A 27,824-nucleotide genomic window follows, 5' to 3' on the forward strand; every position below is an offset into this window, starting at 1 on the left:
AGATTTCAGACATACATGTTGTTATACTCATCGTCGTCGTTGCGAATTGCCAAGTGTAACTTAACTATCAATTTTACATTTTCGTGTCGTTTTTTTTTGTACTTCCCATCCGGCAGGGGGTACTCCGGATTTCGAGTGACAGGGTAATCGAATGGGGGAAAAAATCAAAACCGAAAAAAAATCCCTAGGGCCGCAAACAAAACCCCCAAATAACCCTAGACCAAAAATTAACCCCAAATTAATCCCATGCCGAATTACCGAGCCTTAAAAATCTCTAGAAACGAAAACAAGTTTGGTTGTACTTTAATCGCAGAACTACGCGGCCGGGTTACACCGGCACTACCACAGATTGTTTTGAATACCCCAAAAAACCCCTACTTAATTCAAGTCACAAAATGAAAGATGCCAAATTTTCCTACCCTAGAAAATCCCGGAATCCTCGAAAATTTCAAAAACTTCGATTATCCCCGTAACTTGAAATCTGGAGGAAACGTCCAACCCCCCCCTCCTCCCCCCTTCCCGCGCTCGGGCGTTCCAAACAATAAAATAAGATCATTGAAAGTGTTGCAACACAAACCTTACGTGTTTTCGTGGTTACATGCACCCGAGAAGACTAGAGGCTCTAATCATTTTGTTGGATATGGACTAGATTCGAGTAGTAATACCAAAGGTATGATGTATTATTTGAAAATGTTTATCAGAAAAATATAAATAAGTACGCAGAAAGACAGGCATTCATTCCTTACAATGATATCCCATTTAGGACGCCAGTCCTCGTTCTACAAACATATATGCTTCAAAACATGTAAAACCAGAGAAACCAAATTTGAAATCGGTAAATTAGTAACAAGCGTCATTAAATGGATTGATAGATGGACGAATGGACGGACGGACGTAGCCGGACAAATGAGTGTCTGACTAAATGAAAGGATGGATTAACGGATGGATGGATTATGGAGAAATTGAATGCTCAACGCTTAACGATCTTGCCAGAATATTATGCTCAATAAACTAATTAGATAACACTCTTCACAGGCAATTTGTAACATGCTTTTTTATTCATTCCATATTCATTCTCACGTGATTAAATGGTGTGAAAATGTGTTACAGGTCTTCTTTAACTAGCCACTTTTACTATGGTTGAACTGAAAGCGATTTTTCGCGATCAGTAAAAATTTTGTATCTAGCTGAAATGTCAATCGGTTTGCTCCTAAAAGAGAGAAAACATTGTAAATGAGTGGTGACCTAAACTGATAAAAAAGCAAAGAAAACAAGTGAAGATTTAAAAGATATTTTTTTTACATTTTATAATATGTCAGAAACAGGCAACAGTAATAAACCTCGGGAGAAGGTTATTTTTCAAATGATATGTATCAGGAACAGCCAGGGTTTGGGGTATGCAGTATACAGGAGTCAATCATTTGAATAAATACGGTATTTTCCAGTTAGCCCCAGCTCGATTTAGCAATCATTTCGGCTATAACAACCACCACAACCAACACAACCACCAGCAACCACCACAACCGACACAGCCACCTCGCTAAAAACTGCTCATATTTTTGAAGGAAGGGAAGGGTGTATTGGCATACCACTATGCTACCAGCCGACCCTGATGTTTCCACAAGTGCCGATCTCAAACGTTGAATCTCAAACGTTGAACTCGAGCCCAAATCTCCCACGGCCAGAGTGAGATCTGGGTACGAGGTAACGTTGCACTTTAACGATATGGTATTAAAAATATCAAGTGTCTCATAAACTCCATGACTATTCAAATTACTTTTTCTGAAGTGGCTAACAAACCACTTAATCACAATATAATCCGATATTTGCCTACGCTGGGAAAACGTTCTGCTCCTACGCAAAAAAGATGAAAGTTGTTCCGCCACAAACAATGCTCAAATCGTAAGTGTATGGTGTAAACGACTTCTTTTTCTTTTTTTTTTTTTTGGAAAATTGATGCATTTATTAGCTAAGAATTATTTACTAACAACAATATATCTTTATATCGGTGGCATGATGGTACAACGACCGTAAATGAAAAAACATAACGAAACAAAAGAGCACAATAATTCAATGATAGAAAAATTATTGAACCCTTTGCAGAATAACGTGATTTGTTAGCTGTTTAAAGTTGAAAAGTTCGAAGTTCGCCTTTTGCGAACAGTGTAACAAGATGGACGTGTTGAACGCAGCACTTTGAAAAGCCAAAACCTGTCAGTTACGTATGACTCTCCACCCTGCGATAAGAGCTTTCTTTTCTCTTCATGAGAAAAAAAGAGAAAAAGAAGACCCTGCTTGAATCACGTCAAGCCTTTGAAATTGCCGAAGCCCGAACTAGTCAATCTTGTTTTCTCTCGTCAAACTCCCTTTCTGAGAGCGGAAATCCGTGTACTAAGCGCACAGTTTTAAGCTTTGCTTGGTTCAAACCTGTGTCCTTGTAACAAGCAGCACATGCTCAACGAAGTCTTTCTGGAGTACGCCTAAATCAAGCAAGTGAATGAAAGGCTCTGCTAGCAGGGTGACGACTCTAATTACAAATATAAATCTTTGTGCGTGGTAGCCGTTTATTAACTAATGACGTCAGAAGACACCTACCTCATCACGTGGTGGAGGAGGAAAGTTTGGTGGAGGAGGAAATACTGGTGGAGGTCTGGGTACTTTTGGTGGAACTAAAAAATGAAGGGAGTTAAAAGTAAATTTTACAGCTAGAAACTTGCTTTTTGAAGTCTAAATGTGCTTACAACTTATAACTTGCAGCCTTATCACGTTAGTAGTTTGGATAAACTAGAAAATAATTGCGATAAGAAAAAGATATAGGACGGAGACGATTTCAGTGAGTAATCAGTAGCTGGCCGAGGTGTACGAGGCTACATTTTATTACCAATTAGTTAACGAAATGCAAAAAGCTGACACTAATTTAAGCAGTCAAAATGAAGAAAAAATATTGAGTAAGCAGGTTGCCTATTAGGTTCAGCATGAAAAATATGAATAAATTAGTTGAATTAACTAGCTTAATTGAAGACTGTCCCAATTTTTGTTTATACATTTAGCTTCTGCTGCTAGAAGTTTTATCGGGGAGTGGGAGCGAACACATTTACCGCTCCATCACCTCCTCCTTCCACCCCTACCAAACTATTAAACGCTATTGAGATCAACATCAGCAACAACAGTAATAACTATACTGCTGCTTCAGTTTACAATGCTACAAAACGAGCCACAAGTAGAAGTAATCGAATTTTTAGCAACAAAACCATCATTGTGTGATTTATGTCATAAGTCAGCAATATTATTTGTTCTTTTTGTACTATTTAGATCTCTGAACCTGCGGACCATCCTGGCGACAAGCAATGACAACAACACTGGAAATAAAGCGAGCCAATATTTACTTATATAGTATTCGTGGCATTCAGGTACTCCGTCTTTTCCACATTTGCATTTGTGGCGCGGGTTTCTACCATCATCGACGTTAAAGCTCTCACCAGGAGAATACTTTATGCCGTTTCTGTCTTCACAAACTGTAAAACATCAAGCAAACAATTAAAGAGAGAATTCAACAAAGCTGTAGAACTGCAGTCTTTTTTTTGGTAGAAATTTTATGGTGGCCCACAGCGGATATGCTGCAAATAAAAAAGTTGACGCAAAAAAAAAAATAAAGTTGCTGTAAACTAACTTAAGCTGCTGCAAATAAAAAATAGTTGCTGCAAATTAAGTGACGGGAAAGTATGCAGCTTAATTTAATTTGCAGCAACTTTATCTCATTTGCAGCAAGTCCTCTGCGGGCCACCTTAGCATTTTGGATTCAGTCCTCTTGCATGAGTGAACAACTCTTGGTTCCCAACTCGGCAAAGGAATAAAACAATAAAACAAATGGCATGCTCAAATGATGATTGATTAAGTGTGATAATGGGGAAAAAAATCAGCGGAGCAATACGCTCTTCTCACGTATGGTAATATGCCCGTCTAACCTCGTTTTTGAGTAAAAAATCCTTTGAAATGCTAATCAGACGACGTTTTCGTATTTGAATTTCAAAAGAATTTTTACCCGTAAACGAGGTTAGACGGGCATATTACCATATGTGAGAAGAGCGTATAGTCTAGTCAGATTCGAATTCGTCGTGGCAGCAGAATAAAAACGTCGAATTTTTATTTGTACGGGGTTAGCCTCGAACTGAAGTAAAATATTCACAAATACCGGCGAGCTGAGAAGGTGCCTGAATTTGAGTTTAAAACAATAGACACCGTTGTACACGCGTCTTAGTCTACTGACTGGAATTTTTAAATATATTTCCTTAGGTCGAGGCTAACCCCGTATAAATGGGTCTTCAGTGCTCCTATTCAGTGGCCACGCCGAATTCTAAATTGAATTATTCATAACTGTTAAAGCAATTATTTATAGATAAAGATAAATAAGATGAACTTTATTTGCTCAAGTGCAATACATCTGCTATCTCAACATTTCCGGTAGTAGAATGAGTTCAGGCTCGAACCTTTAAATAAGCAGGCGATCTGCAAGTTAGCTAGTCATTCACTTGGTACAAAACTGCCAAATTGGAGAGTAAAAGACGCACTAGGAGAAAACAAACAAAGTGAGCTCTTTGTTTATCTTGTCCCAGTGCTTTCATTGTTCTTCATCATGGCGCGGGTTTTTTGTCCCACGTGAAATACTAGTTGCAAAAGGCCTGGTATTGAACCTCATTATGAAGATTTACACATTAGAGATATTACCGCATTTTGAAGGGCAGCAGACGGCTGATGGATCCTTATGAATCTTTGGACAAAATTTTGGTATTTTTTTGCAAAATGTTAACCTCATTTGTCTGCCAACGTTGTCAGGACATATCAACTGTTTGCACACGGGCTCTCGGCTCATCACTTTTTCCGTACAAGTGTTATCTACATTCAATAGACAAACATCAATTTATAAGAATTAATCTTTCATCAAGCAAGAAATAAGAAATTTTTCCTTCTCCTTTCCCCTTCACAGCATTTTTTGATCTACATACATACATACACACATGCATACATACATGTGTTTATTTGGAGTCACTTATACAACAAATAGTATGTCAACTATTTCCAAAGGACTAAAATTACAAACAAGAAAAATCCTAACCATATATGGCTAATAAGTTATTAATTAATTCCCAGAGTATTTACTTTTTGCCGTCTTCCTCTTTTCTTTTTCCACAGTATTCGAATATATGTTTTGCTATTAATTTTTTGTTTTTTTAGCATTTTCCACTAGGGGGGTTAGAAACATGAATATTTTGTTAGGTGACATTCTGCTTATTTTTATTCTATATTCTTTTTCCAAATAATCTAGTAACGAACATCTTTTCCCCTCGTAAGCAGGATATATATTTAGAAAATAGTATTCGTGCTCCATTTCCATTTTAGAAATTAGGTAAATTAATTCTTCAGGTTTCTTAAACGGTCTCGGATAATTTGTGGCTGCTTAGTCGAAATTTTGTTAGAGCTATTCTGTATCGCGTATTGGTGACCTGATGAAGGTAATCTTCACATTTGTAATTGTCTATCGTTTTGAATACCCGGTAGGTTCTCATGATCATTTTGTTGCTTTGGTTAGCATCTTTTCTGGTGTCGTTATTTACCTCACTTAGCCATCTTTGTAGTTCGATATCCTTAAGTCGTTACCTGATCAAGTTTACTATTCCAATGTCCGCATTCTAACCCTATCGGTTGCAATATTAAGCTTTTGTTTGTTTTGCTCCAGAAAGCTTTATTTTCATTACATTTAATGTCATTGTGTGCTATTTGGGATAATTTGCTTTCATTTTCGTTAAGGTTATGACGCATGGCGCATGGTTACTTAGGGGTGGAAGAGGGGTCGGGGGGTGCGGGTGTGTTTGTGGTTGGATGCCCACATCATGCCGTCCATCCTAAAATTTACTGAAAATTCAAATTATATACATAATCTTACAAATTTTCAAAGTATTTTTCAATGACAGTGTAAAATGTTACACAAACAATTAACTGTTTCGCTGCTTGTTCCAAGGGCTTTAATTCATGTCACTTGTGATATCCGTAGCCATAGCAACAGACTTTGTCCAAGGAAAACTAAAGCTCAAGGTGATTTTGAAGAGAAACTCCTTATGAAAAATCTAATTTGTTTCCTTTTTCAACACACTATTAAATTTATATGGCGATTCACAAAATTAGTGTCGTCTAACGACCGTTTTAGTTGATCGCAACAGTATTCAAAACAACAGACACTTTACGTAGCAATGCATGAAAAATAATCCCTAGTAATGAGGCTATTGCCACAACAGTCCTTGGCCATGCGGACGTAGTTCTATTCACTCAGTTTTCAGTTCATTAGATTATCTTCCTTGATTTTACTAATCAGAACAGACTGTGATTTGTCTTAACGTCGCGTCGTCATGAAATGTTCCCGTTACTTAATCAAATAAAACGACTTCATCTGCATTTGTTATCATGTGAAACCTAAGAAAATGATGCACCGCCAGGTATTGTCCACGATATCTACTCTAAATAAGCTTCACAAGTATTATCTACTCCCAGTTTTTCCTTTCACTTCACTTTCACGTCACGTTATGTTCGCGACACTTTAATTTCGCGATTTCAAAAAAATCGCGAAAGTAAAGTGTTGAGAAAATTTTATGCCTGTGGAATTTTGTTTCTTCTTGCAATGAATATTAAAAAATTAAGAGTATTGTGTTTTGCTGAAGATCGTGAAATTAAAGTGACTCTCAATCCAGAATTGTTGTAAAATCGCGAAATTTAAATGCCGCGAAATATGTGAACCATCAAATAGTGAAATTTAAGTGTCTCGAAAATTTATTCTATTATTAGTATCATTTTTCGCAATTGTTGAGCAGTTGAGTTTGCCTTGCAAGTAGAAAGTTGTCTTAGGCGTACAACAACATCCTATGACGAATAATAGAATTGACTCGGTTTGTTTTTATCAGTCTTTGTGGTTTTGATTGTAATCGGTTTATGCGCGGTAAATAATAAAAGGGTCGATAAGTAATGGTAACAGGACTGAGTGGAGTCCAATTCGGTCTGTAATCATACGAGTGATTAACAAAATCGGACGGCCGCGTAGCGGGAGTCCGATTTGTTTAATTCCGAGTTTGATTACAGACCGAATTGGACGACACAAAGTTCTGTTACCAATTAATCATAACTTTAACAAAATTTGTGATATAATAGGCTATTTTTTAAATCAAAACACAAGAAATTCAAAATTTTGTTTTGCTAGCAGCGAAAAAAAAAGCCATTTAAGCGCGCGCGTGATGGCGAGTACTGTCTAATTACTTAGGCATGACGCGTACTGTCCTATTAAACTGTCCAATTAAGGCTGAAATCAGGGCAGTTGATAGCCAATCACATTTGACAATTTTGTTATTGTTATGATTATGTGGGATATATTAAGGAAATAGGTTTCACGCTCATGCGCTAGATCACAAGAAATAATAGTGAGCTTTTGCCAAGTTCGGTTTGCGGCCGGGCATACGCAGTCAAGGCGTTTACTTGTGGTAGCAATAAAACTAGTGAGCATCGTAATCTTGGGTAGAATGTTAAGAACGATTGTGATGTACGAATGAACGAACGCAAAGCGAAGAAAGTGAAAGATACCGCGTGCAGTCCTGATTGTTTATTGAACTAGCGAACGCTGAGATATTCCAAACGCAGTGGAAGATTCCGCAACATCTATGTAATAAGATTATTAGGAAAAATTCTAGGGTAATGTACGTCCGGGAGCAAGTTACTACTTTAGAATGATATGTTTTTACTTACTTTCAAATCTCTTCTTTCGAACCTACAAAGAAAAGTAAGAAAACAGTCAGAGTAGAAGGTACCGTAGAGGGTACGTCTCTAATAAGCGACCCGTTTTAAAATACCCCCTCGTAAAAAAACACCATCCCTCCCCTTTCGCTATTTGGTATTTAAGCAGTTTTACGCTCAAATAACATCACTAGATGTAAACACAATTAACGCCAAACTCCGCAGTACCGCAGGTACCTATCGCATGCGCAATGCCATATCAACTGAACACCAGTAGCCATGGACAGCTGTTTCATCCTTGTAGGACTTCTCAGAATGGCATAATCCCGGGAGAAATGGTCACAGACACTTCCAGTCACAGACATCTCCTTTAATAGCTGCTACTGCCTGTGTGATAACTGCGTATGAGTGAGATAATGACCATATCGCGGAGTCTGTTAATGCATACTTCTTGTTTAACAAAATTCCTAGAAAACAACCCTATTTAACGATCATTTGCATATTACACAAAATGAAAGTTGAGTGTTAGATTTGATTGAAAAAGTTAGTGGTCGTTAGTGAACAATGAATTATCAGATACCGTACAGAATGTTTGATTTACGCGCGCAGATAATAACGGACAGACCTTTGAGGCAATCCGACTACAGTTCACGCGTCTTTGCAGGCGATTAATCCATGTTGAAAAACTGAGTATTATTGCAAGTATAAGACTTACGCCAATCAAATATCGTGCAACATGTACCATATCGTTTTTGAAACCTTCAGAAAGCAAGCTAAGATTTAGAGTGTCGATGAGGCTCTTTTTTTCAGTCCCATTTGATATTCAAATGAATTTAATTAACCGTTTATTGATTAAAGACAGAAAATAAGGCTGAATTTTCTAACTGTGTGCGTTTTTTAGGTGAAGTAAAACGATTACATCAAGTAGTTTAAGCTTCTTGTCAAATCACTGAGGGACGAACTGAAAAGGTAAATTTTTTCACAAAAGTAACACATTAGTCACAGTAGTCATTGTCGATTGATCACTATTCTATCGATAAATATTCACACTATATTGCGAAAAACTTTTCCTGACTTTTAAAAGCAGTGATGTTCAGAAACCAATATACCTGATTTTAATCTAATAATAAAGAATATGGCGCAAGTATTGTAAAACAAACTTGTGACACTTACAACAAGTCAGTTTCCCTTGTAAGGCTTTTTTCTTTTTTCTCCAAATCGTGTTTACATTTATATTAGCCAATCGTGATCCTCATGATCATAATCAGATCATATTAGAGAGAAATATTTTAAAAAGGCTTTTAAAAATGCTTTTTAATCCTATGTTCAAAAATTTTCCCGCCTTTTCAGTATAATTCCTTGGTACATCCATTATCCTTTAGACTCAGATAGTGGTAAATAAATAGAAGCAATACATTCTGTGAAATGAAGATGATGTATTGTTCGGTGTTACCAAATGATCTTTGTTGATAATTGGACAAAAGAGAGTAGGTGGATATTGCTTTTTCTTCTTTGGAAAATAAAAAGAGTGCATTCTTTGTTTTTAGTCAAAAAGCTATATCAGAGGTAAAGGATATGTATTGCCAGGGCAGACAAATTATATGCCTTTTTGTTTCATTGTAATTCAATGTGGCCCTAGTACCCAAAAGAAAGGAATCACTCACATGGCACAAGAATACAGGAAACTAGAAAAAATCACAAAAATCGGCAAGCAAACCTTGATAAATCCAGCGAACACATCTAGAACCGCAACTGCAAACAGCAACACAACAAAAATAAAAAGAAGACGAGCGCTCATGTTAATACCTTCTCGTGAATGAGTATACTTGTGAGAATGTAATTTTCACTAACGCTCTCTTAAGGACTTGAAAATGACTGATCATAATTTGTCGTTCCAGAAAGTAATATCGGTCGAATAAGACTTAAGACAATTTTGACAGCCCCAAAGTCGTATAATCATTTCCTTTTAAATCGGAGTTTAATTAGCTGAATAAACTGTGTTAATGAATTTTCCTTTTAGAACAAACCTGTTGTTTTTGTTAAGCTCTCTTTTGTTAATAAAAACCCTGACAAATATTAAAAATATAGTTAATGTCATTAATGGCCTAAAAGATCTATTTAACAATACTTTAATTTTTTATTAAATTCTTAAGAAAGACTTCCGTAATGATTAATTAGACCTGTGTCGGAGCTACAAAGTAGTAAAAAGAAGACTGAAATGATTGCTTTTATGTTTTTGGTTTTTAGTTTCAGATTAATTGCCAAAAATTGAAGAGGTGAAAGTGATGACATAATGTTTACCTGAAACGCAGTTCTGCTAAAAACTATAATCTGAATATCGTGAATTATGAAACATTTCATTTCCTTAAGCAGCTTAAATTGTTTCGTTAATTAATGATACGTCCGATTGGATTTCACAGAAATCTCATTTAAAACCGGCAGGGAAAGGTGGTGAGGAGGGGGGGGGGGGGAGGGGGGGGGGGGTCCACATTAAGGACAGCATGCTCGTCATTTCGCAAAATGCATAATTATTTTGGTGTCAGATGATCGTCAGACGGTAAGCCAATCCTTTTACCGATACAGGTATCGCCTAGAGTGCGGTGCATGCGGCCGGTCAACCAGGCCTTTAGTCATGGTAGATGTATTAGATAGAGTTACTCTGAATTACGTTGCAATGAGGCAAAAAGTTCATTCTTACATACCTAGTCTCATTTAACATTAGTGTTCCCAAGTTGAATTTAATCTAAAAGTTATGGAAATGGCGAGGGTCACTTGGTGTAGATACATCAATTGTGAAGGAAAGTTAATTAGCATATATAATACTTAATTCAATTTTCTCGTTTTGGGGGGTCGGTGTGGTAGTGTCGCTTCAAGGTAGAAAGACTAGCGTACGAAAGGCTCAGGTTCGAATATGATTTTCTCTTTTTCTTATTAAAAAAACATTTTCAATAAAATGTCAAAGATTTTCTATGTACCTTAATTTTTTTTTTAAAGAGAAATCCGCCATAATTCGTCATGATGTTTTACATGTAAAGGTACTAAATTTGTCAATCAATTTGAAACTAAAACTCAACATTTTCACTACAGCTATTGATGGGTTCTGGGAATTATTTGCATATCAGTATATAGTCGCCTTTCGGACACAAATATTTACCTAGCGCCGCCCAGATCTGCCTCCCCTGTCCATTTCACACAAGATTCCTCCTACCCGCCCGCCTCCCCCTCCCGCCACCTTTTCTTCGGATTTAACAGTCTGAGTGGCGGATGCCACATAATGGCGCATTATTCCGCCATTTCCTTACCTCTTTTTTAAATCGCCTCCAACGCATACTTCCGTAAAAGGTCAGATTGCCATGACAATTAAACAAACTCTCAAAAACACCTTTCAAAAGAGGGAAAGTGACAGCCATTTTTCGTTTATTTATATTAGGAAGCACTTCATAAAGGTTTCTTTTTACTATCAGGTCTTATTCAGTAAACATTATTTTTCTCTGTTCAAATATTTACATATAACATTGTACGAACCTAGTGGTTGTTTCTTTAACAGCAGCAATGATAATATTATGTGTGTATGTAAGGGGAAAAAAGAAAAGAAACAGGGCCTTTCTTTATATTATCCTCCGATGCAGTTCTGAAATTCTTTTATCGACTCGGGAAATTGTCGTGATATTCTGTACATTATCGGAAAATCTTCGTTATTCCTATCGCGACCTATCCTATCCTTGCTTGCCCAGATTCGCTTTAGGCTGAATGTTTTTGTAGCTGGTGTTCACTTTTCGGAATTTGAACACATTCAGTAAATACATTTAATTCCCTCTTAACGAACACCTCTTTAGGACACCTTAAAAAGTCAGACGGTCTGAGCGCCTTTGTTTAATAAATTTGCGACTTATCATGGAAGGTTAAAGGCGGACTCCTATCCATGATAGACGCTTGGTAAGGATTAGTAACAGGCATCATCGGCTTCGCCATGTCGAAAAAACTGGTTCGCTTTTAATCAGAATTGTTCAGCATATCAGTATATTCATAAACAATAAGCATGAAAGTGATGGGGTTTTGTGAAAACTCTCAAAATTTCAAACGACCGGTTCGGCTGACTGCTGGGGGGAAGAGGTATTCAAGAAACGTTTTATTCGATGACACTCCGCCCTGAGGTCCAATCTCTCCCCCTTTTACCTACCTTTCACCCTATTGAGAAATGGAACCCCTTTTGCATACCTAGTTTGGAAAAGTGCATCTCCCTAAATCAGAAAGTTTTCTTATTTTCTACGCAGCCATAAAATATGTCCTTTTGCAGACTCTTAAGGGCAGACTCGCCAGGCAAACATCATGTAAACAATGGTCTCTTCCAAACTAGTAGTGTTGAAATTTGTATAGGCTAAAACTTTGCAGGATGACAGAAATCAGTATTCCCAACAATCGTATGTATTTGAATTTTTTAGTTTAACGGTTTTTGACGGTTTTCTGTCGCGGTTTCGGACAGGAAAATACAAAAAAACTTTTTATGTTGCTTTCCTAGCGACAGCTATTTATGTAAAGCAAACCATGAGGTAATTCTTCGGAGGGGTCTTTGGAGAAAAACGGAAAGTATAAAATGAACTTTTACCTTTATTCGACTCATTCATCCGTATAATTGACCGCTCCAGAAAATATCATAATATACCATAATGCTCTTCGTTTGTCATCCCAAAATTTTGCGCAAGCATTGTTTTCAGTTTCTCTTGGGAGTTAAAATGACCCCAAGAGAAACTGTAAACAGTGCTTATTCAAATTTTTGGGGTGACAAACAAAGAGCATTATGGTATGTGTGGTATTTTCTGGAGTGGTCAATTTACTTTAAAAAGTATCATGATTGTATTTAAGTAATAGTTATTCCAACGAGCCACGTTATCTACAACAAAAATCATCGGTACAAACAGTATTCATTTAGAAAATACCTAACTTTCATTTATAACACTAATTAGAGACTTCGAACCTGGAAATTAAACAAGGCTTTAATTAACAAGAATAACGCTATTTGACAATCACAAGAATCGCTGATACACGGCCTAAGTCAGAATTAGACTAATTCTTTCCTTATCAGAAATCTTCATCTTCATTCCCTACGGCTAATAAAAGATGTCTATTCACTTTTAAGAGGCATGAATCGTCTGATAAATGAAGCCAAGAAATGGTAAGGAGAAAAACTGAGAAAGTTAATTGAAAATGATGTGACACAGATACAAAGTTATTCGATCAGGTCAGAGTTATCACCTTATAATTTATATTTTGGGAATCCTGGAATCCTTTTAAAATTCACAGCGGAATCTAAAACCACCATCATGGGCTTCCAATCTCAGTTTTTTCTTTAAATCTGTGGGTATTCTGGGAGAAACAGTTATTCTCTCTTCCGCGCGAAATTTATCATCAAGGAAATTATTTTAAGCCAATCAAATATAAGATTTTATTTTGCCACCTGCCCGTTTTGATGATCATTTTACTTGTGGCTTAACTTTCAGAGCTCTGCAACCAACACAGAGAAACACCACTGACTTGTTTAAACAAACTTTGTCAAATATTTATTGGTTTTAAAGTCGACCTTTACTAACAATTCACTTAAGCTACCATAGATGGTTTCGTGAAATATATGCAATTTTTGGAGCAGGACAATCGATTCGGAGGGGAGATGCCCATTAATTTTGCCGCTGATTTAATATTGTTTACACAATTCTCTGTCGCGTTTTACACTTGTCACTATTATGCGACAAAAATGGAATTCCACGACATGAGACTCTGAGGTATTGTTTAATAAATAAATAGGTCCTGGAAGAAACGACTGGTAGTTTATTTTGTAAAGCAACGCAGAGCAAAGTTCTGAAGCAAAAGATTACTAGGAAACATTCAGGTAAGACTAAGGAGGTCATTTTGTTTTTCCACTTTTTACTGTTGTGGTCTCGAGACAAATAGCCTCCAAAGCTCAGAAAAATATCTAATTTATTGAAGCGATAATCAGGGTTGTTGTTTTTTGCCATAGACAGAAATATAATAAATAACATGTATGTCGTGAAATCAACAGTGATTGAGGGATATTTCTTCCGTTACATATCATTTTCAGTTTATCAAGTTGGATATGAATATGCAAAAAATAAAAAAATGAATTTAAATTGTTCGTAACATCAGCTCAAATTAAGCCTTTTTACCTGTTAAAGCTTTTACAGTTCAACTTCTTTTTTTTCTGGTTTTATGCAGCGCAGGGGTTTTGCAGTCGTCAGAAATGGAACCTCGGGTGATTTTCGTGGTTCTTTTGGCTTTAACTCTTCAAGTGGAATGCTCTTATGGTAAGAATCTTTTACAAAAGGAAGCTCTTTCCTTGTTTTGAGCAGATTACTCTTCTAAGATGTCAACTTATTATTAACTTCCAACCAACCATGAAGCGAAATAAAGACTGTCTGTTAGATTTGGAAACGACAGAGTTTCACAAAGACAACCAGCTGCCATCTGACTATGACTTTTCGAATACCATATATTCATAAATAGTGACAATGGGCGACATGGTATTCTGTGTGAGGCAAATCTCATTTACCACTCAGTAACTTAAGACAACCTTGGAATGATGCACTGACTTATTTGTTCCATTTCTGAGTAGCTGCTACTTCATTTTATCCGATATAAAACCCATTACTGACTTTGTTAAAATCATTCTGAAATAGAAAATAAACATATTTAAAGATCCATGTCTTAAGCTTTCTCCTCATGCTTTATCCTTGACATAGTTCTCTTTTGAGGGCTTAATTCCCAAAGGAAACAGTATATCATTTCGTCGCTCCATAATAATATACGAACACACCGATGTCCATGATTAATCAATTTATTTTCCATGAGCTAGAAAGAAAGAACTTATAGTATTAAACGTGGAATATTATTTTACTTTATACTTCTGGCCAGGCATTTCAGATGCATTCCAGTCTATTCCACTTTTTATTTGAGCGATGCATTTTCGGTTGGTCTTGCGCTTATACAAAACATAATTGTCCTTAATTTGACTGTAGCTGGTACCAGTGAATGGCACTGAAACCACATGAAATAGCCATTTTTATAACAACATAGTCTAGAAGTTGTTTTGAAACTATAACCAATATTTCTACGTGTAAGCAGACGTTTTCCATTCTCCACATACGCCACAGACGTTAATCTAGTGGCTGACTAGCATGTGGTACTATTCTAGAACGGGTTGAAGGATTTTTAGTTTATTGTCTTAATTACCAAAGCGAAACTAATGTAGTTATCTTGGTTAGCCAATTAAACACGCGCAAAGCATATACAGTACTGACAGTACCTCACAAATGCCAATCAGAAGTCCTTATATGCATTTCGTCTGCGAAAACGCGAAGAAGAAGTCATATTCAACTTTTATGCCTTTGGCGGCGTCAATTTTGCTTTAGTTTAGGAGATAACAGTAGAAAAATAAATCAATCGTTACAAAAAATTACACTCGATCACTACTCAACTGCTGCAGGTAAATTTTCAGATGTACAGATTAACGAGCCAAGACGAATAATTTTATTGTGTAAAAGTCTCTGACTCGCTCATTGAATTACCGTGTCTTACGTGAAACTCGAACTTTCCTTATATCTGAAGTAGGACGCGAGTTAACTGGGACGAAGAAAACCTAGTCTTAAAAAACTATTGCGTCTTCTGCAAGACGCCAATGCATAGTACGCATGCGTCATCATTAACATTAAGCGGCCGGCCGTAGACTAGTAAGAGAAAAATGATTCCGTCTTCCGACAGTTTTTTTTTCTTTCCTTTTTTTGATGTTACGATTTCTTTCTGTCTCTTCAAAGTAGACACACCAACCTGTAGGAAAAGTAATATTTGGTGAAGCGTTGAAGATCTTTTTATCGGACTGCATCATCCATGCTGTCGATTCCGGGAGGGGGGGGGGGGGCGGGGTACTCCCTCTAATGGCCTATACGGGAAGTCTCCACCCAAAAGGGTGACCTTTTTCAAGCTTCAGCAATATGAAAGAGTAGGAATGTCACCAGTTGAAGTACATGAAAGTCCAGGGATATCTGTCGTGACGTCTGTAAAAGGACCTAAAAGAGCTAACAGGTTCATTTAATGTCTGTGAAACAGACAAGAAAACTTTCTGGTTTAGTTATTTATGCATTTACAGCAGTTAGAGGGGTACCATTTGTTAATAAAAGATACATTCGTAAGGGGCACCTTTTCTGTCAAAAATGGTATATATAAGGGTAAGGGGTTGGACCTTGGGGCAGAGCTTCCCCGTGTTAAAGTTTTTTCTGTCCCCTCAAGCTGTCTTTCTCTGGCTTCTTTTAGCTTAAGTCTTTCAAAAACAGTATTCTATTTACTACTCAATGGGAAATGGCAATTTTTGTACGTAGAGAAGTCTCATTCACCCTCAACAAATTAAAGGCCTGTTTATTCAGTGCTCCCTGTGCGAAAGTTCGTAGTATATCCTTGTTACTTTGAAACAAGAACCATTGGTTGGATTGCCGACGTTGCTATTGGCAACAGTCACATGAGAAAGAGGTCAGGAACCAAAAATAAGACGTTAGCAAAAGGATGGACATTTATTATAAGAGCTGTTTGCCCAATTGGCAATTCTTCCGATATTTTCCTCGTATAAATGGCGCTAATATTTGTTGATTCTTTTTATATATACCCAGTGAAAATCCATTAACTTATTTCTGCTTTTGATCTTTTGCTTTTTATTTTGGAAGGATATTTTGATATTTGAGCCTCCTTGTAACCTATTCATCAGACAGTATTACTATTCACAAAGAAACCAGTACTTTATGCCCAACAAGACCTAATTATCCTTTTTTTCATTTATTTGTAGTACCTAAGAAGGTCAAAGAACTCAGAGCAAAAAGTAAGCAACTGTTGATTATACAACATACACTGCATCATGCTTAGCTAATAGACTTTTGTTCAATTCGGAAGGTTTAGATAAACTGGTGTGTATGGTCAGTACTTTATTGATTTGAGAAAGTCTTGATCTCAGCAGAATTAAGTACTATTGGAAAATGTCAGTGGTTTCAGTAACTGTTTTCTTTCTCTCTCTGTCTCTCTTTTTTTTTTAATTAAAAGAAAGTACCATTTTCTTTAACCGTTGTCAGCAATAACTTCTCACTGAGGGTAAAATGCTGGGCTATGTAAGCAATTTTCGAAAATCATATACTGATCCGAACATTCTTTTCTGATTCTACAGGAAGTCCTTGTGGGGCTGATTGCGCTCCTTCCTGTGCTCCTCAATGTCAGCCATCATGTTGCGCTCCACCTCCTCCTCCTCCCCCAATGCCAATGCCTGGACCCCCAGGACAACCAGGCTGCATGGGACCCCCCGGAACACCAGGTTGTCGTGGAACACCAGGCTTTATGGGACCAATGGGCCCTATGGGTCCAATGGGACCTCCAGGAGCACCCGGAATGCCCGGCCTGGCTTCTCCTCCTCAGCAGTGTCCACCAATCTGCTTGCGCTGGACAACCACCATTTCTCCAGGAGGAGGGATGCCTCAGGTGTCACCAGTTCAAGCTACTCCATGCCCCGCTCAATGCCAGCAGGCTGGCTGTTGTTCCCCTCCTCCCCAACCGCCAGTAATAATGCCTCCTCCCCCTCCAGTTGTGGCACCCGCTCCTCCTCCTGTCCAGCCACCACCTCCATGCCCACCAGGCTGCCCCAAAGCTTGTTATCCAGCGTGTACTCCAAAATGCTGTAACCCACAGCCACTCCCACCTCTGCCGCCACCCATGCCTCCGATGCTGCCCCCGATGCAGCCCCCGATGCAGCCCCCGATGCAGCCTCCAATGATGCCTCAATGCCAACCCTCATGTGCCCCTACGTGCTGTCAGGGACCACCTCCACCAATGATGATGCCACCACAGCCTCCAATGTTCATGCCTCCTCCTCCTCCTCCTCAGCCTATCATGCCTGCAATGCCACCTCAATGCCCACCTCCATGCGCCCGATCATGCGCACCATCTTGCAAGCCTGAATGCTGTGACAAGAAGAAGCGTAATGCAGAAAACTAGGGTGGTGCCGCATTTTAGACTGAGAAAATATGACCTGATAAGGAAAGGAAACTTGGCGACAAACCCACAACAAAGGAATCAAAAAGGGCAGAAGCTAAAAAGGTCCATTCTTGAATTCTGCTTCAAGATTCTTTAAGTATACTGGAATATGTTGAAAAATAGTGTAAATATACTGGACAAGCGTTTTGTTTGTGACAAAATCGAGGCTTCATTTCGGGCGAAATAATGCCCGTTTACCTCGATGCAATTGCAGGTTATTATACAAATTTGTTGTATCATTTAGAGGTTTTTGTTTTTGAGCACTTAGGCCTAGGAGTGAAAATAAACAAAAAATATTAAACACTGAAAATAAACTTACCTTTCACGCCATCTTAGATATAATTATGAAGTATTGGGTACTTCTTTTAGGAAGAACTATCACCACATCGATCAAATTTTTCCGTGTGCCTTTTTAAATTGTCTTTTATGAAATGATTGTGATTCTCAATTCAGTTTTCATGACAATAAGGAGGCACTGCAACTTATTTTTTGGTGATTCGTTACTATCGTTGACTTTGGTGCCTCTAATTTGAAGGCATTGAAAACTAAACAAAAGCGACTTTTAGCTTTAATGAAAGTGGTTACTAGAAGAAATAAAATACAAATTAAAGTTTTCTCTTTTTCTTCTCTTTTCCGTTTTGAATTTTTTGCGATACTGTTCCAGCAAGGGCAAGCAGTGTTGGGGCGCCTTTGGACTCTAATCTCACCATTCTTTCAACACATTCTCAGAGGTTTAGCAAGGATAGGAGTTTTCAAAAGTGGGGATACATATTCTCATGCTCATAGTACTAACCATGTCACGTCAATATTTATGATGTATTTTCGGATAAGGAGCTGTGAGCGTCGAGGCGAAATGAATTGAGGTTGAACTCCCATAGCAAGCAAGACCAATTATGTTCTCTATATAAATCAAAATTTGACCCAAACAAGAACCGCTATTACCGGAAGAAAGTGAGCTTAGAATAGCTGCTAATCATGAATTGTACGTGAAATTTAAGCCAATCAGAAACGGCGAAATATTTTGAATGAATAATAATACTGTCATAATAACAGAGATGTTTAATTTCGTGTTGCTAATGTCCTGTTTTATTTCTTTAGAATTTTGTTTAAGTAAAGAGTGTAATTTTGACCTAAAAAAACATGGACCCACTCAATACGGACACCGTATTAATACATAGACTTTCTACTGCTCCCTCAGTGTCCGTATTAATGGGGTTTGACTTAGTAGGCCATGCGAGTGCGACATTTAAATTAAAGATTTTGGGCGTGTTCTCCAAAAATATACACTCCAGAAAGTTTCATTTTCTTTTTTTTTTACACCAAAAAAGTTAGTACGGTTATTTATACTGAAGGAGGTTAAGCCCTCTTCCCATCGCAAAATGATAAAACTTCTCACATTTGATAACTTGTTCCCGCCACTAGGACATTTTCGCTAAATCCCGTAATAGAATGACGACGGTTTTCCCGCCAAGAAAATAGGGAGCTTAAGCAACAACGAGGGCGACTGCCACCAAAACGTCACTTAAAAAAGTGAGTTGGCCCTGCCTAAAACTTTATCGCGCTTAATCCATCTCGTTTAATTCGTCAAATATTGCCAAATTTTTTAGGAGGTGAATTCTAGTGGACTTTTTCAAAGTTCAGGAAAAGAAAAAGAAAGTTGTTGTCTTTTGTTCCCTTCCACGACAAAACGTTAAATTTGGCACTCTCACGTCGTAGTCGTGCAACGGCTAAAAAATGTATAAAGAAGCGTGATGCACGTGCAAAATTGTTGTTTTGCTAATATAAACCTGTTGCCTTTTTGCCGTTCTCGTTGCCGTCGCCGTGGCCGTCGCTTAATCCCTAATGACGCAGGCTCTAAGACACAGCATTAAATACTTACATACGGGACAATACCTGACCGACTACAGATTCAGTGAAAGACCCTACAATCGAAACACGCTAGGATAGTTCAATAGTTGGAGTCCCAAGGCCAATTTATTTGGAGCAAGGCCAAACAGAACTGTAACCCCTCTCATAAATTACATGGTGCAGAGGCGTGATAGTTAGTAACTAAACAACTCGTCTTTTTACTCTTCAATCACCAAGAGGTGCGTTTTATCGAGTTATTTTAGCATACCCTTTTTAAATACAGTCGGACCTCTATGCACAATAACCTCTGATAAGCGACCACCTATCTAAAACACTGAAATGTTCCCAGTCAAATAACTACAGCCGGAATTTTCCACAAACGACCTCCTCTCGTAGGTGACCGCGATCACCTTTTTTGGACGAGGGCTTTGCAATTTTTCAGTGTTTTTATCCCCCTATAAACAACCACCTGGGGCATAGTTCAACCTCTATGTTCGGTGTACGTTCTACAATACTAAGAGAATGCGATGTGATTTTAGCTGACAACGTTAAACTGCGCATATCGTCAAATTGCATGCAATAAATTATCTTCCAAAATGTAGATGTGTTTCGACCTCTTTTTGGAACGGACCCCTTGTAGCTCGATTCTTGTAAGCGACCACGTCCAGTAAGGGACTACTAAATGCTCGCTTTTTGGGTGGTCGCTTACGGAAGGTTTTACTGTAAACCTAAAGTTAGTTTTATTTCCTATGCTTTTGTATATACACAACTCGAAAAATCTCTACCATTTTATTTACCGCATGACATTAGAATTTTACTGATCCTGGATTTTAACAAGATCCGCCTACACTTTGGTATTTTTGTCCGTTTTTTGAGATGTTTCTAAAGGGAGTGTCCCCGCAGAGGGCGTCAGTTTCCTGCACAGTATTGTTGAATATAATTCTATACAGGAGCCTATGAGTGATGGGCTCCTGAGTTCTAGTGTTGGGAATACATATTCTGGCAGGAATACAGCCCGCCGTTCCGGGGTGTTGTTAGGGCAAACGAAACAAGTTTGAAACTACACTTCAAGAAACTCATCTTGGAAATGGTTTTAAAAAAATTGCGTTAGGTAATAAAATGGAAATCAGTTACGAACATGATGTTTTTTAACACAGATTTTAATTGACAACATAACATGGAGATTTAAATATGACCAAGCTGCAAAACACAGCTCATCTGTACTAAACGATCACAAAAGCTCGAATCCCATTTTTGAACTAGCAGTTTAGGTCCTTTTCATCGCAACGATGCAATCCTTATTTACAAAGATATATTCAGTTCGAGCACTTTGACAACTGGAATAGTCGTTTTTCTAACTTTAAAACGAGTTATGTCGTAGTCCTAACATTCGGAAACTTGAACGCTGGGAATCCTTGTTCACAACTTGTCTTAAAACATCGAGCGCCGTAAACAGCCAATCGCTCAGGTTTGGTTTACTCTTCTTTCTTCTCTTCTTTGTCGTCCTGCTTTTTCTTGTCCTTTTGTACTTTGGCCTTCTTACAGCAAACATTGCAGGGCGGGGCACAAGTTACTGGGCATGGAGGAGGACAGGGAGGAGGAGGAGGTGGGCATGGTGGAGGACAGGGAGGTGGTGGGAAGTGGTGTTGAGCTACGTGAACTGTCTGGACAGAATGACAGGGTGGTGGGCAGGGCGCCGGCGGTGGTGGTGGTGGAGGTGGTGGTGCGGGGTGCGTGTGATGGATAAAAACGTGTTGATGAGATTGAGTGGAGTAAGGAGGAGGTGACGGCATAGGGGCAGGAGGAGGGCCTGGTGGGCTTTGGTGGTACACGTGGTGATGTAAGGTGTGGCCGAAGTGGCAAGGTGGTGGGCAGGGAGCTGGCGGGGGAGGAGGAGGGGGAGGAGGTGCTGGATGGAAGTGATGGTGATATAGAGTTGACTGGCTAGATGTCTGGATTGGAGGGGGTGGAGGTGGAGGAGGGGGAGGGCAGCATACTGGAGGTGGTGGTGGTGGTGGTGGCGGTGCACAGCAGGTTGGTTGACAGGGGCAGGTGGTTGGGCATCCGTAACCGCACTTCTTAGCTCCTAAGATGGGCAAATAAAACCACAAAATTATTATTATATTGTTATCACTTTGCGTAAAGTAAGAAAGTAAAGTTTTGAACCAACGCTTAAAATTTGAAAACAAACTGATTTATTATTATCGAACCTCAAAAGAGTGCAGGAGGATTATCCTACCAGTTGTGAGTTTGAGGGAAGGTTGTTCAAACAATAGTTCAGACAGCGCTAAGGAAAACTGTGTTCTAAGCCGTTTTCGTTTGACACACTCTGATATCTAAATATTGTTTGCTCTCAACAGTTGCAGGAAGGCTTAGAACCAGGCCAGAAAACCATTTATCTACTTAAAATAACTACTAAATTGTACGTGTTTAAAATTACACGTACCCCTCTAGCCGTGACCGGGTACGCTACGTCGTACACAAGAGAAACAGCAAAGCTATACGGGATTTAGACCGAGCATTTTCCTCCTTATCTCCTGATAATTCTCTCTTGTTTATAGTAATACCACATTGGGAAACCAGATGGCATCCTGTCACTCTACCCTTACTCTTACACAGCCATTAACTGTGTATTTTAACAACCAAATAATACTCAGCTAGGTTCAAATCATAAAAAGTCAAAAGAAATGAAAGGGTTGCAGTTCATTTACTGAATTATTTTCTCTAACAACTAAGAAAGTAAAAACGCTTTTGTTACACCCGTCTTTATCTGCTTTTGTTTCTCGACGGGTGGAGAAACCTGCTGGTACTCAGTGGTAAAATGACATTTATGATAATAGACGACCCTTCATGATTCTTATTTTTAAGTTTTGGTAAGGACAACTAGGCGAAAATTTATCGACACCTCTGGAAAGTACGCGTTAATAATAGTAAATCTGCCAAGTCTCAGAGTGATTTATTAAAATCTAACGAACATGTAGCTCAACAAATTCGCCAAATTTTGAAGATGTTCAGTTTGGTAGGGGGGCACGTTTTTACCCCCCATCAAAATTTTGCGAACTTGCAACGTTGTATTTCATGGCAATAATCCTAACGGTGTCGATGGATATTCGTTGTGCAAGGATCTGTCTGTTTAGTTCTGATGAAAGATATATTTTAGACAAATTTTGAAGGTTTTTAATCGTTGCATTACTATGAAAAAATAAAGCAACGCATAGCTACCTGAAGAACTATTCACTAAACTTTCTTACCGCTGCCTCAAAAGTCCTTTAAAAGATAGGAAGACTGTTATACTTTTTATAAGTTTGAATATTATCAGCTTTTACATTTCTCATTCTACTTTTCATCTTTGAACTCGTGCTGAATCGCTCTAGCGAACACGCCAGTACATGCCAGTGTCAGCCATAAATTATTGCACTTCATAAATAGGATAATCGCACTAACTGTGTAGCGTTCTCCTAATATTTTACCTTTCAGTTGATTAAGTTTCTTTTTTGGAATTTTCTTCTTGGCCTCAACAGAGAAGGCTACCAGCACAATTAGGAAAAGAAAAACGCGCTTATCCATGCTGCCTGGAACAAAAAGAAAATACTATTACATATTATGAAAACAATCGAACAACCACCACATCAAAGCACAGGTAAAAACAGATTTGTACTATGTGTTGAAAATCTCTCAGTTTCTTCAAAAATGCTCTTATGTATGTAATTTTTGAAATTTGAAACGGTTTCCGAAACAACCTTGGGCAAAGAATAAAGTTTTCATAACAACTGTTCACCTAGAATCTATGCAATGGCTATATACAAAGATCAGGTGACATGCTTTAAAAAGTTCGAAAAAAAATTAACGAAGCTTACTACCCAAGTTTGTTTCATAGATATTGCTAAGCTAACGAGGCGTCGTCTAAAGATCAACTTATAAACCAGAGATCAAATAAAAATTGTTGGTCGGCAAATTTGTTTACTCTACGGACAGCTAACTATATAGACAATCTGAATCTGATTATACAAAATTTCTATAACAAAAAAGGAACATACCGTTCTCTCAGGAAAACCTAAAATCCCTGAATCCTCGGGCAACACAATCAGGAAATTGCTACTTTGCTTTAAATGGAATTCGTTGTGATGCGTTAATCGTGTCCGCTACCCGCTTTGCTTGTCTTCTTTGATTGGCTCTTTCTTGCTTAGTCATGCATGATCCCACAGTCCTTTCCAGCGACGTAATTTAGTGGTCTTGGTCTTTGACACGACTTGATTGTTGACACGGTCAGCGATTAATTTTTTACGCTCTACTGGTGGACTGCCCCAAGAACACTGGTCTTGCGCCAAAATGCCCATATTTAAGTCTTTCATAATAGTTTTCTGTCAACTTGCATGGTGTTTCATTGAAGAGATTAAAACAACCCGTAGGATTGTGAGTACCTATTTTCTGAACCTTTAAGCAGAACTGAAGAAAACTCCGCTCTTGAAACACAGACACACTATATGTACTGTATTTGACCCATTGTTACGCTTCAGTCATAATTACACCGCTTGAATATAACAGTGCGACTTACCCTTATTTTAAACAACGGGATCCTACAGAGGAAATATGCTTATCAGACCTTGCGACTTTTTGATGGGGCTTTAATAAAACAACTACTGAAGGGAATTGATGCTCTGGTTCTGTGAATAAAAAGCAATTATTTCATTTATAGTTGCCGATTAAAAGTAAGTGAGGAATTATAAGGTAACAGAACAGATTACAGAATATAATTGTACCCCATGAAGATAGCAAGCTGCTCAAACCAATGTCAATATCAAAAATGGCCTACCGGGGAAGAAAAAAGTAATAAAAATTTCAGTGAAAAAAATCTTCCTTAACGGATGATTCACAGCAATGTTATGGGCGAATGTTTCCACTATAGTCGTTACCTACGGGTCTACATAGGATTCATTACAGGAATGAACTAGCGTTTGTTATACCACCAATATTCACTTTGCATTATTCTACGAGAAAAAGTTCATTTTGCTCTTTGAATTTTTCACATAAACCAGGTATTCCAAAGGCATTTTTTCACGACATTTAAACTTACAGTCACCAATAAAACGGCCTAATCTTCGATCTATTCTGCCTGATTATTGGTAGAGAATCTCTATTCCATTTCAGCTTGAAATGTAATTTAATCTCTCAAACTGGTATACCTTAAAAGACTTGAAAGAAAGCTTTATAACAGCGCCAAAATATTGATTTGTTGTTTCGTGGCTTGAAACTCCCAATTTCAGAAATTAGACTTGTATGGACAAATTTAAGCACTTCGAGTCGATTTGCGTTTCTTGAGTCCAGAAAAAAATGTCATTTAAGTCGTTTGCTGGCTTGTTCTGAGGCATACGACAAAAATGAACATAATAAAACAGTGAAGTAAAAATTAAGCATAAGTTTTTGTATCAAACGTTTGGCTGATATTTAGTCTAGATCATTGAGAATATCAAGATAACGGGGAAATACGTCAAGAAGGTGTCTTCAAAGGAATGTCATAATGTTATTTGAAGTGAAACGCACTACATATTTCTCAGTCTTCAATCCCATTTAGTTCACGTATGTAGACAAATCAAACACACTAATATTTTTCTCATTAACAATAATTTATTGAATTAATTGTATTCCGACGGGAACAAAAGAAGCTATTACACATAAATAGATCACTAGAACGCGAAAATATTCTACAAAAACGTCCGTACATAGATGTCAATATTACGGCTTAATATTTTTCTTCGGTCGTTTTCTTGGAGTGGTAGCAGTGTTCGCCGACGATATCATAAAGAAACACCACAAAACAGCCCCAAACCCAGCATCTTCATTTCTATCACAGTGTTCTTGTATGTACATGGCTATAGCCTTATCCTGATCGTTTCTTGCAGCACATAGGTGGGCAGGATGGTGCGCACACAGGGGCTGAGGGATAGCATGGGGGTGGGCAAGGTGGGGGTGGGGCAGGAACCACGATTGGTGGTGGAGCAGGCATGGGGCAGGGGCATGGTGGTGGAGGTGGAACATATTCCCAGACGTGCTGTTGGCTGTGAACAGTGGCCGGAGGAGGAGCTACAGCTGGCATAGCTGGTGGAGCTGGCATCTGAGGTGCCTGGTGATGGATGTGGTGATGGTGGATGTTGGTGGTATGGTGGATCTGTTGGGGTGGGGGTGGGGGAGGAGCGCAGCAGTAGGTTGGGCAGGTTGGTGCACACATTGGAGCAGTGCAGCTGTATCCACACGGAATGGCGCCTCTCTTTTCTGTAAACAAATATAATGACTTCGTTAATGATGGAGCAGTAATAAACTTTACTGTTATACAATGTACAAATCAACATCGATTTTTTAAAGTGTTTTACGAGTTGCAAATTTTGCGTTTATATGTTTGCCTTTTATGTGGTAACTGACGCCGTGAAATGGCGTCTGAAGGTAATGCAAATAGAAATTCCAAAACGTGAAAGTGATGATTTAACCAATTCATTTGAAGCGAGAAAGAGATTTTGTTGTCTCTATATAGTTACCAATAAACAGCAAGTGTATAACAAAAGTGGCAATTATAAGAACGGAAGTGTATGTTTTTAAACAAGGAATACTCTAAAGTATCTCAACCTACTGAACTTTAGATCTTACTCTCTGTGCATGAACAAATTATTGCCAAAATCACCTATACTTTAGCATTATTATTTTTTTGAAAAAAAAAATGGCAGCTTGAATGAAACGGTTAAGGAAACATCGTTATGAAATCGGTCGATTTCTCCCTTATGTCGTATGAATAAATACCGTGAACTTACAACCCACCAAAAAACGCCATAAAACATGGATACACTTTTTCAACCCCCTCGAAATCAGAAACAAAAATTGTGAAACTGTGTTAATTCAACCGTGAAATATTAACTGAAATAATTCAAACGGATATTCACGATGAGATTTCGCTCCAGATCACTTCAATCCTTTGCGATAATCACTATTCAGGAACATCTTAAATCCTGAACAGAAAATAAAGATATTTGGGAATACGTACGTACCTTTGAAAGATTTTGCGCTAACGCACACAACAGCGGCTAAGAGGAAGATTGCCAATCGGGCCATTTCTGGTACTTAACAGAAGAAAACAAAATACGTTAAAAACACAAGAATATAAAAAGCTATCTTTGTAAAACGTTTCTTTAAATGAAATTTAGAGTCAGTGGTGTCACTTTACAAAGAAATGAACTTAGTAGTATTAAATGCGTTTCTACCAAGACGTTCGTAAATTTGACGCTGTTACTTGACGCCTTGCACAAGAACGTAGAACTACTTAAACACGATTTGTTCGTCCTTTGGATAATAGCGTTACATTAAAACCATCTGTTGAACTTACCTTCTAGGAGCTCAAAAACGATCTACTGAACACGCTGAGAAACTCTCGCCAATAGAGGATCTTATTAATTATGTCGACGATTGAACCAGCCACAGGTTTCAGCCGATAAGACGCAACCTGATTGGCTGGCTATGACAAGGGATCACCGGATTTGAAGAAAGATTATAAGTTATTAATAGCTTTGGTTGACTTCATAGGGCACCTATGAACGCCTTTACCAGTCTCAATGACATAACCATGAAGTAATCTACGTCATAACGTCGAAATGAAAATTTTTCCAACTCGCGCGCAGCACACTTGTAATAGCCTTTTTACGCTAAGCAATATTCCCGCCTTTTTTCTATCTCATGTGCTCTTTGATTTTTCATTTGTATTTTCGAATTGTGACTTGTTTGCTTTTGATCTAGAAATGCAAGAAAAGTAAACGCTTTCTTTGTTTTTAGGCAACTGGTTGTTGCCTTAAAACAATCAGATATTCTTTTGGTACCCGTCTGAATTGTGCAATGAACCATCACATCATTTTTCGACTCGGGAGAATTCTTCAAAACATATTTCGTCTTCAAAAACATTCCAAAAAATAGCCCAAACCCTAAAAGATCGGCTCAAAGTTTTATGTATTAGCTTAAATTTTCTTTTTACTGTCTTCTTTCTTGGCTCAATATATATTTGGATAGAAGTAGCTGGTGCCTGTATTTAACGAATCATTGAATCGTTAAAATATCGTTTCAACCTTTACTGAAAAGTTATTGTGAAATTGTTCTGC

At 38.1% G+C, this 27,824-nt stretch overlaps 4 protein-coding genes across 5 annotated transcripts; 1 reads left to right on the top strand and 3 right to left on the bottom strand.

The window, feature by feature from the left end:
• Positions 1-1,039: 1,039 nt before the first annotated feature.
• Positions 1,040-9,645, bottom strand: LOC140929370 (uncharacterized). Its single transcript, XM_073379169.1, has 6 exons — positions 9,488-9,645; positions 7,783-7,804; positions 4,726-4,893; positions 3,387-3,515; positions 2,596-2,669; positions 1,040-1,210 (listed from the first exon to the last, which is right to left on the bottom strand). The coding sequence occupies exons 1-6, from the start codon at positions 9,566-9,568 to the stop codon at positions 1,196-1,198; spliced, it is 489 nt and encodes a 162-aa protein (XP_073235270.1). The 5' UTR covers positions 9,569-9,645; the 3' UTR covers positions 1,040-1,195.
• A 3,649-nt stretch (positions 9,646-13,294) lies between these two features.
• On the top strand, positions 13,295-18,473 carry LOC140930443 (uncharacterized). Its single transcript, XM_073380134.1, has 4 exons — positions 13,295-13,654; positions 13,999-14,087; positions 16,613-16,645; positions 16,985-18,473. The coding sequence occupies exons 2-4, from the start codon at positions 14,024-14,026 to the stop codon at positions 17,803-17,805; spliced, it is 918 nt and encodes a 305-aa protein (XP_073236235.1). The 5' UTR covers positions 13,295-13,654; positions 13,999-14,023; the 3' UTR covers positions 17,806-18,473.
• A 2,361-nt stretch (positions 18,474-20,834) lies between these two features.
• Positions 20,835-23,859, bottom strand: LOC140929371 (uncharacterized). The gene is made up of 3 exons (XM_073379170.1): positions 23,730-23,859; positions 23,163-23,264; positions 20,835-21,778 (listed from the first exon to the last, which is right to left on the bottom strand). Exons 2-3 carry the CDS (start codon positions 23,257-23,259, stop codon positions 21,168-21,170), a joined length of 708 nt encoding a protein of 235 aa, XP_073235271.1. The 5' UTR covers positions 23,260-23,264; positions 23,730-23,859; the 3' UTR covers positions 20,835-21,167.
• Positions 23,860-25,297: 1,438 nt separating this feature from the next.
• Positions 25,298-27,142, bottom strand: LOC140929372 (uncharacterized). Of its 2 annotated transcripts, none has more exons than XM_073379171.1 (3): positions 27,062-27,142; positions 26,727-26,798; positions 25,298-25,962 (listed from the first exon to the last, which is right to left on the bottom strand). In XM_073379171.1, the coding sequence occupies exons 2-3, from the start codon at positions 26,788-26,790 to the stop codon at positions 25,571-25,573; spliced, it is 456 nt and encodes a 151-aa protein (XP_073235272.1). In that variant the 5' UTR covers positions 26,791-26,798; positions 27,062-27,142; the 3' UTR covers positions 25,298-25,570. The 2 variants fall into 2 exon arrangements, with proteins under 2 accessions (XP_073235272.1, XP_073235273.1); XM_073379172.1 differs by lacking the exon at positions 27,062-27,142 and adding an exon at positions 26,940-27,034.
• Positions 27,143-27,824: the final 682 nt, after the last annotated feature.

Source organism: Porites lutea, chromosome 3 (genome assembly GCF_958299795.1).
Source record: "Porites lutea chromosome 3, jaPorLute2.1, whole genome shotgun sequence".
NCBI lineage: Eukaryota > Metazoa > Cnidaria > Anthozoa > Scleractinia > Poritidae > Porites > Porites lutea.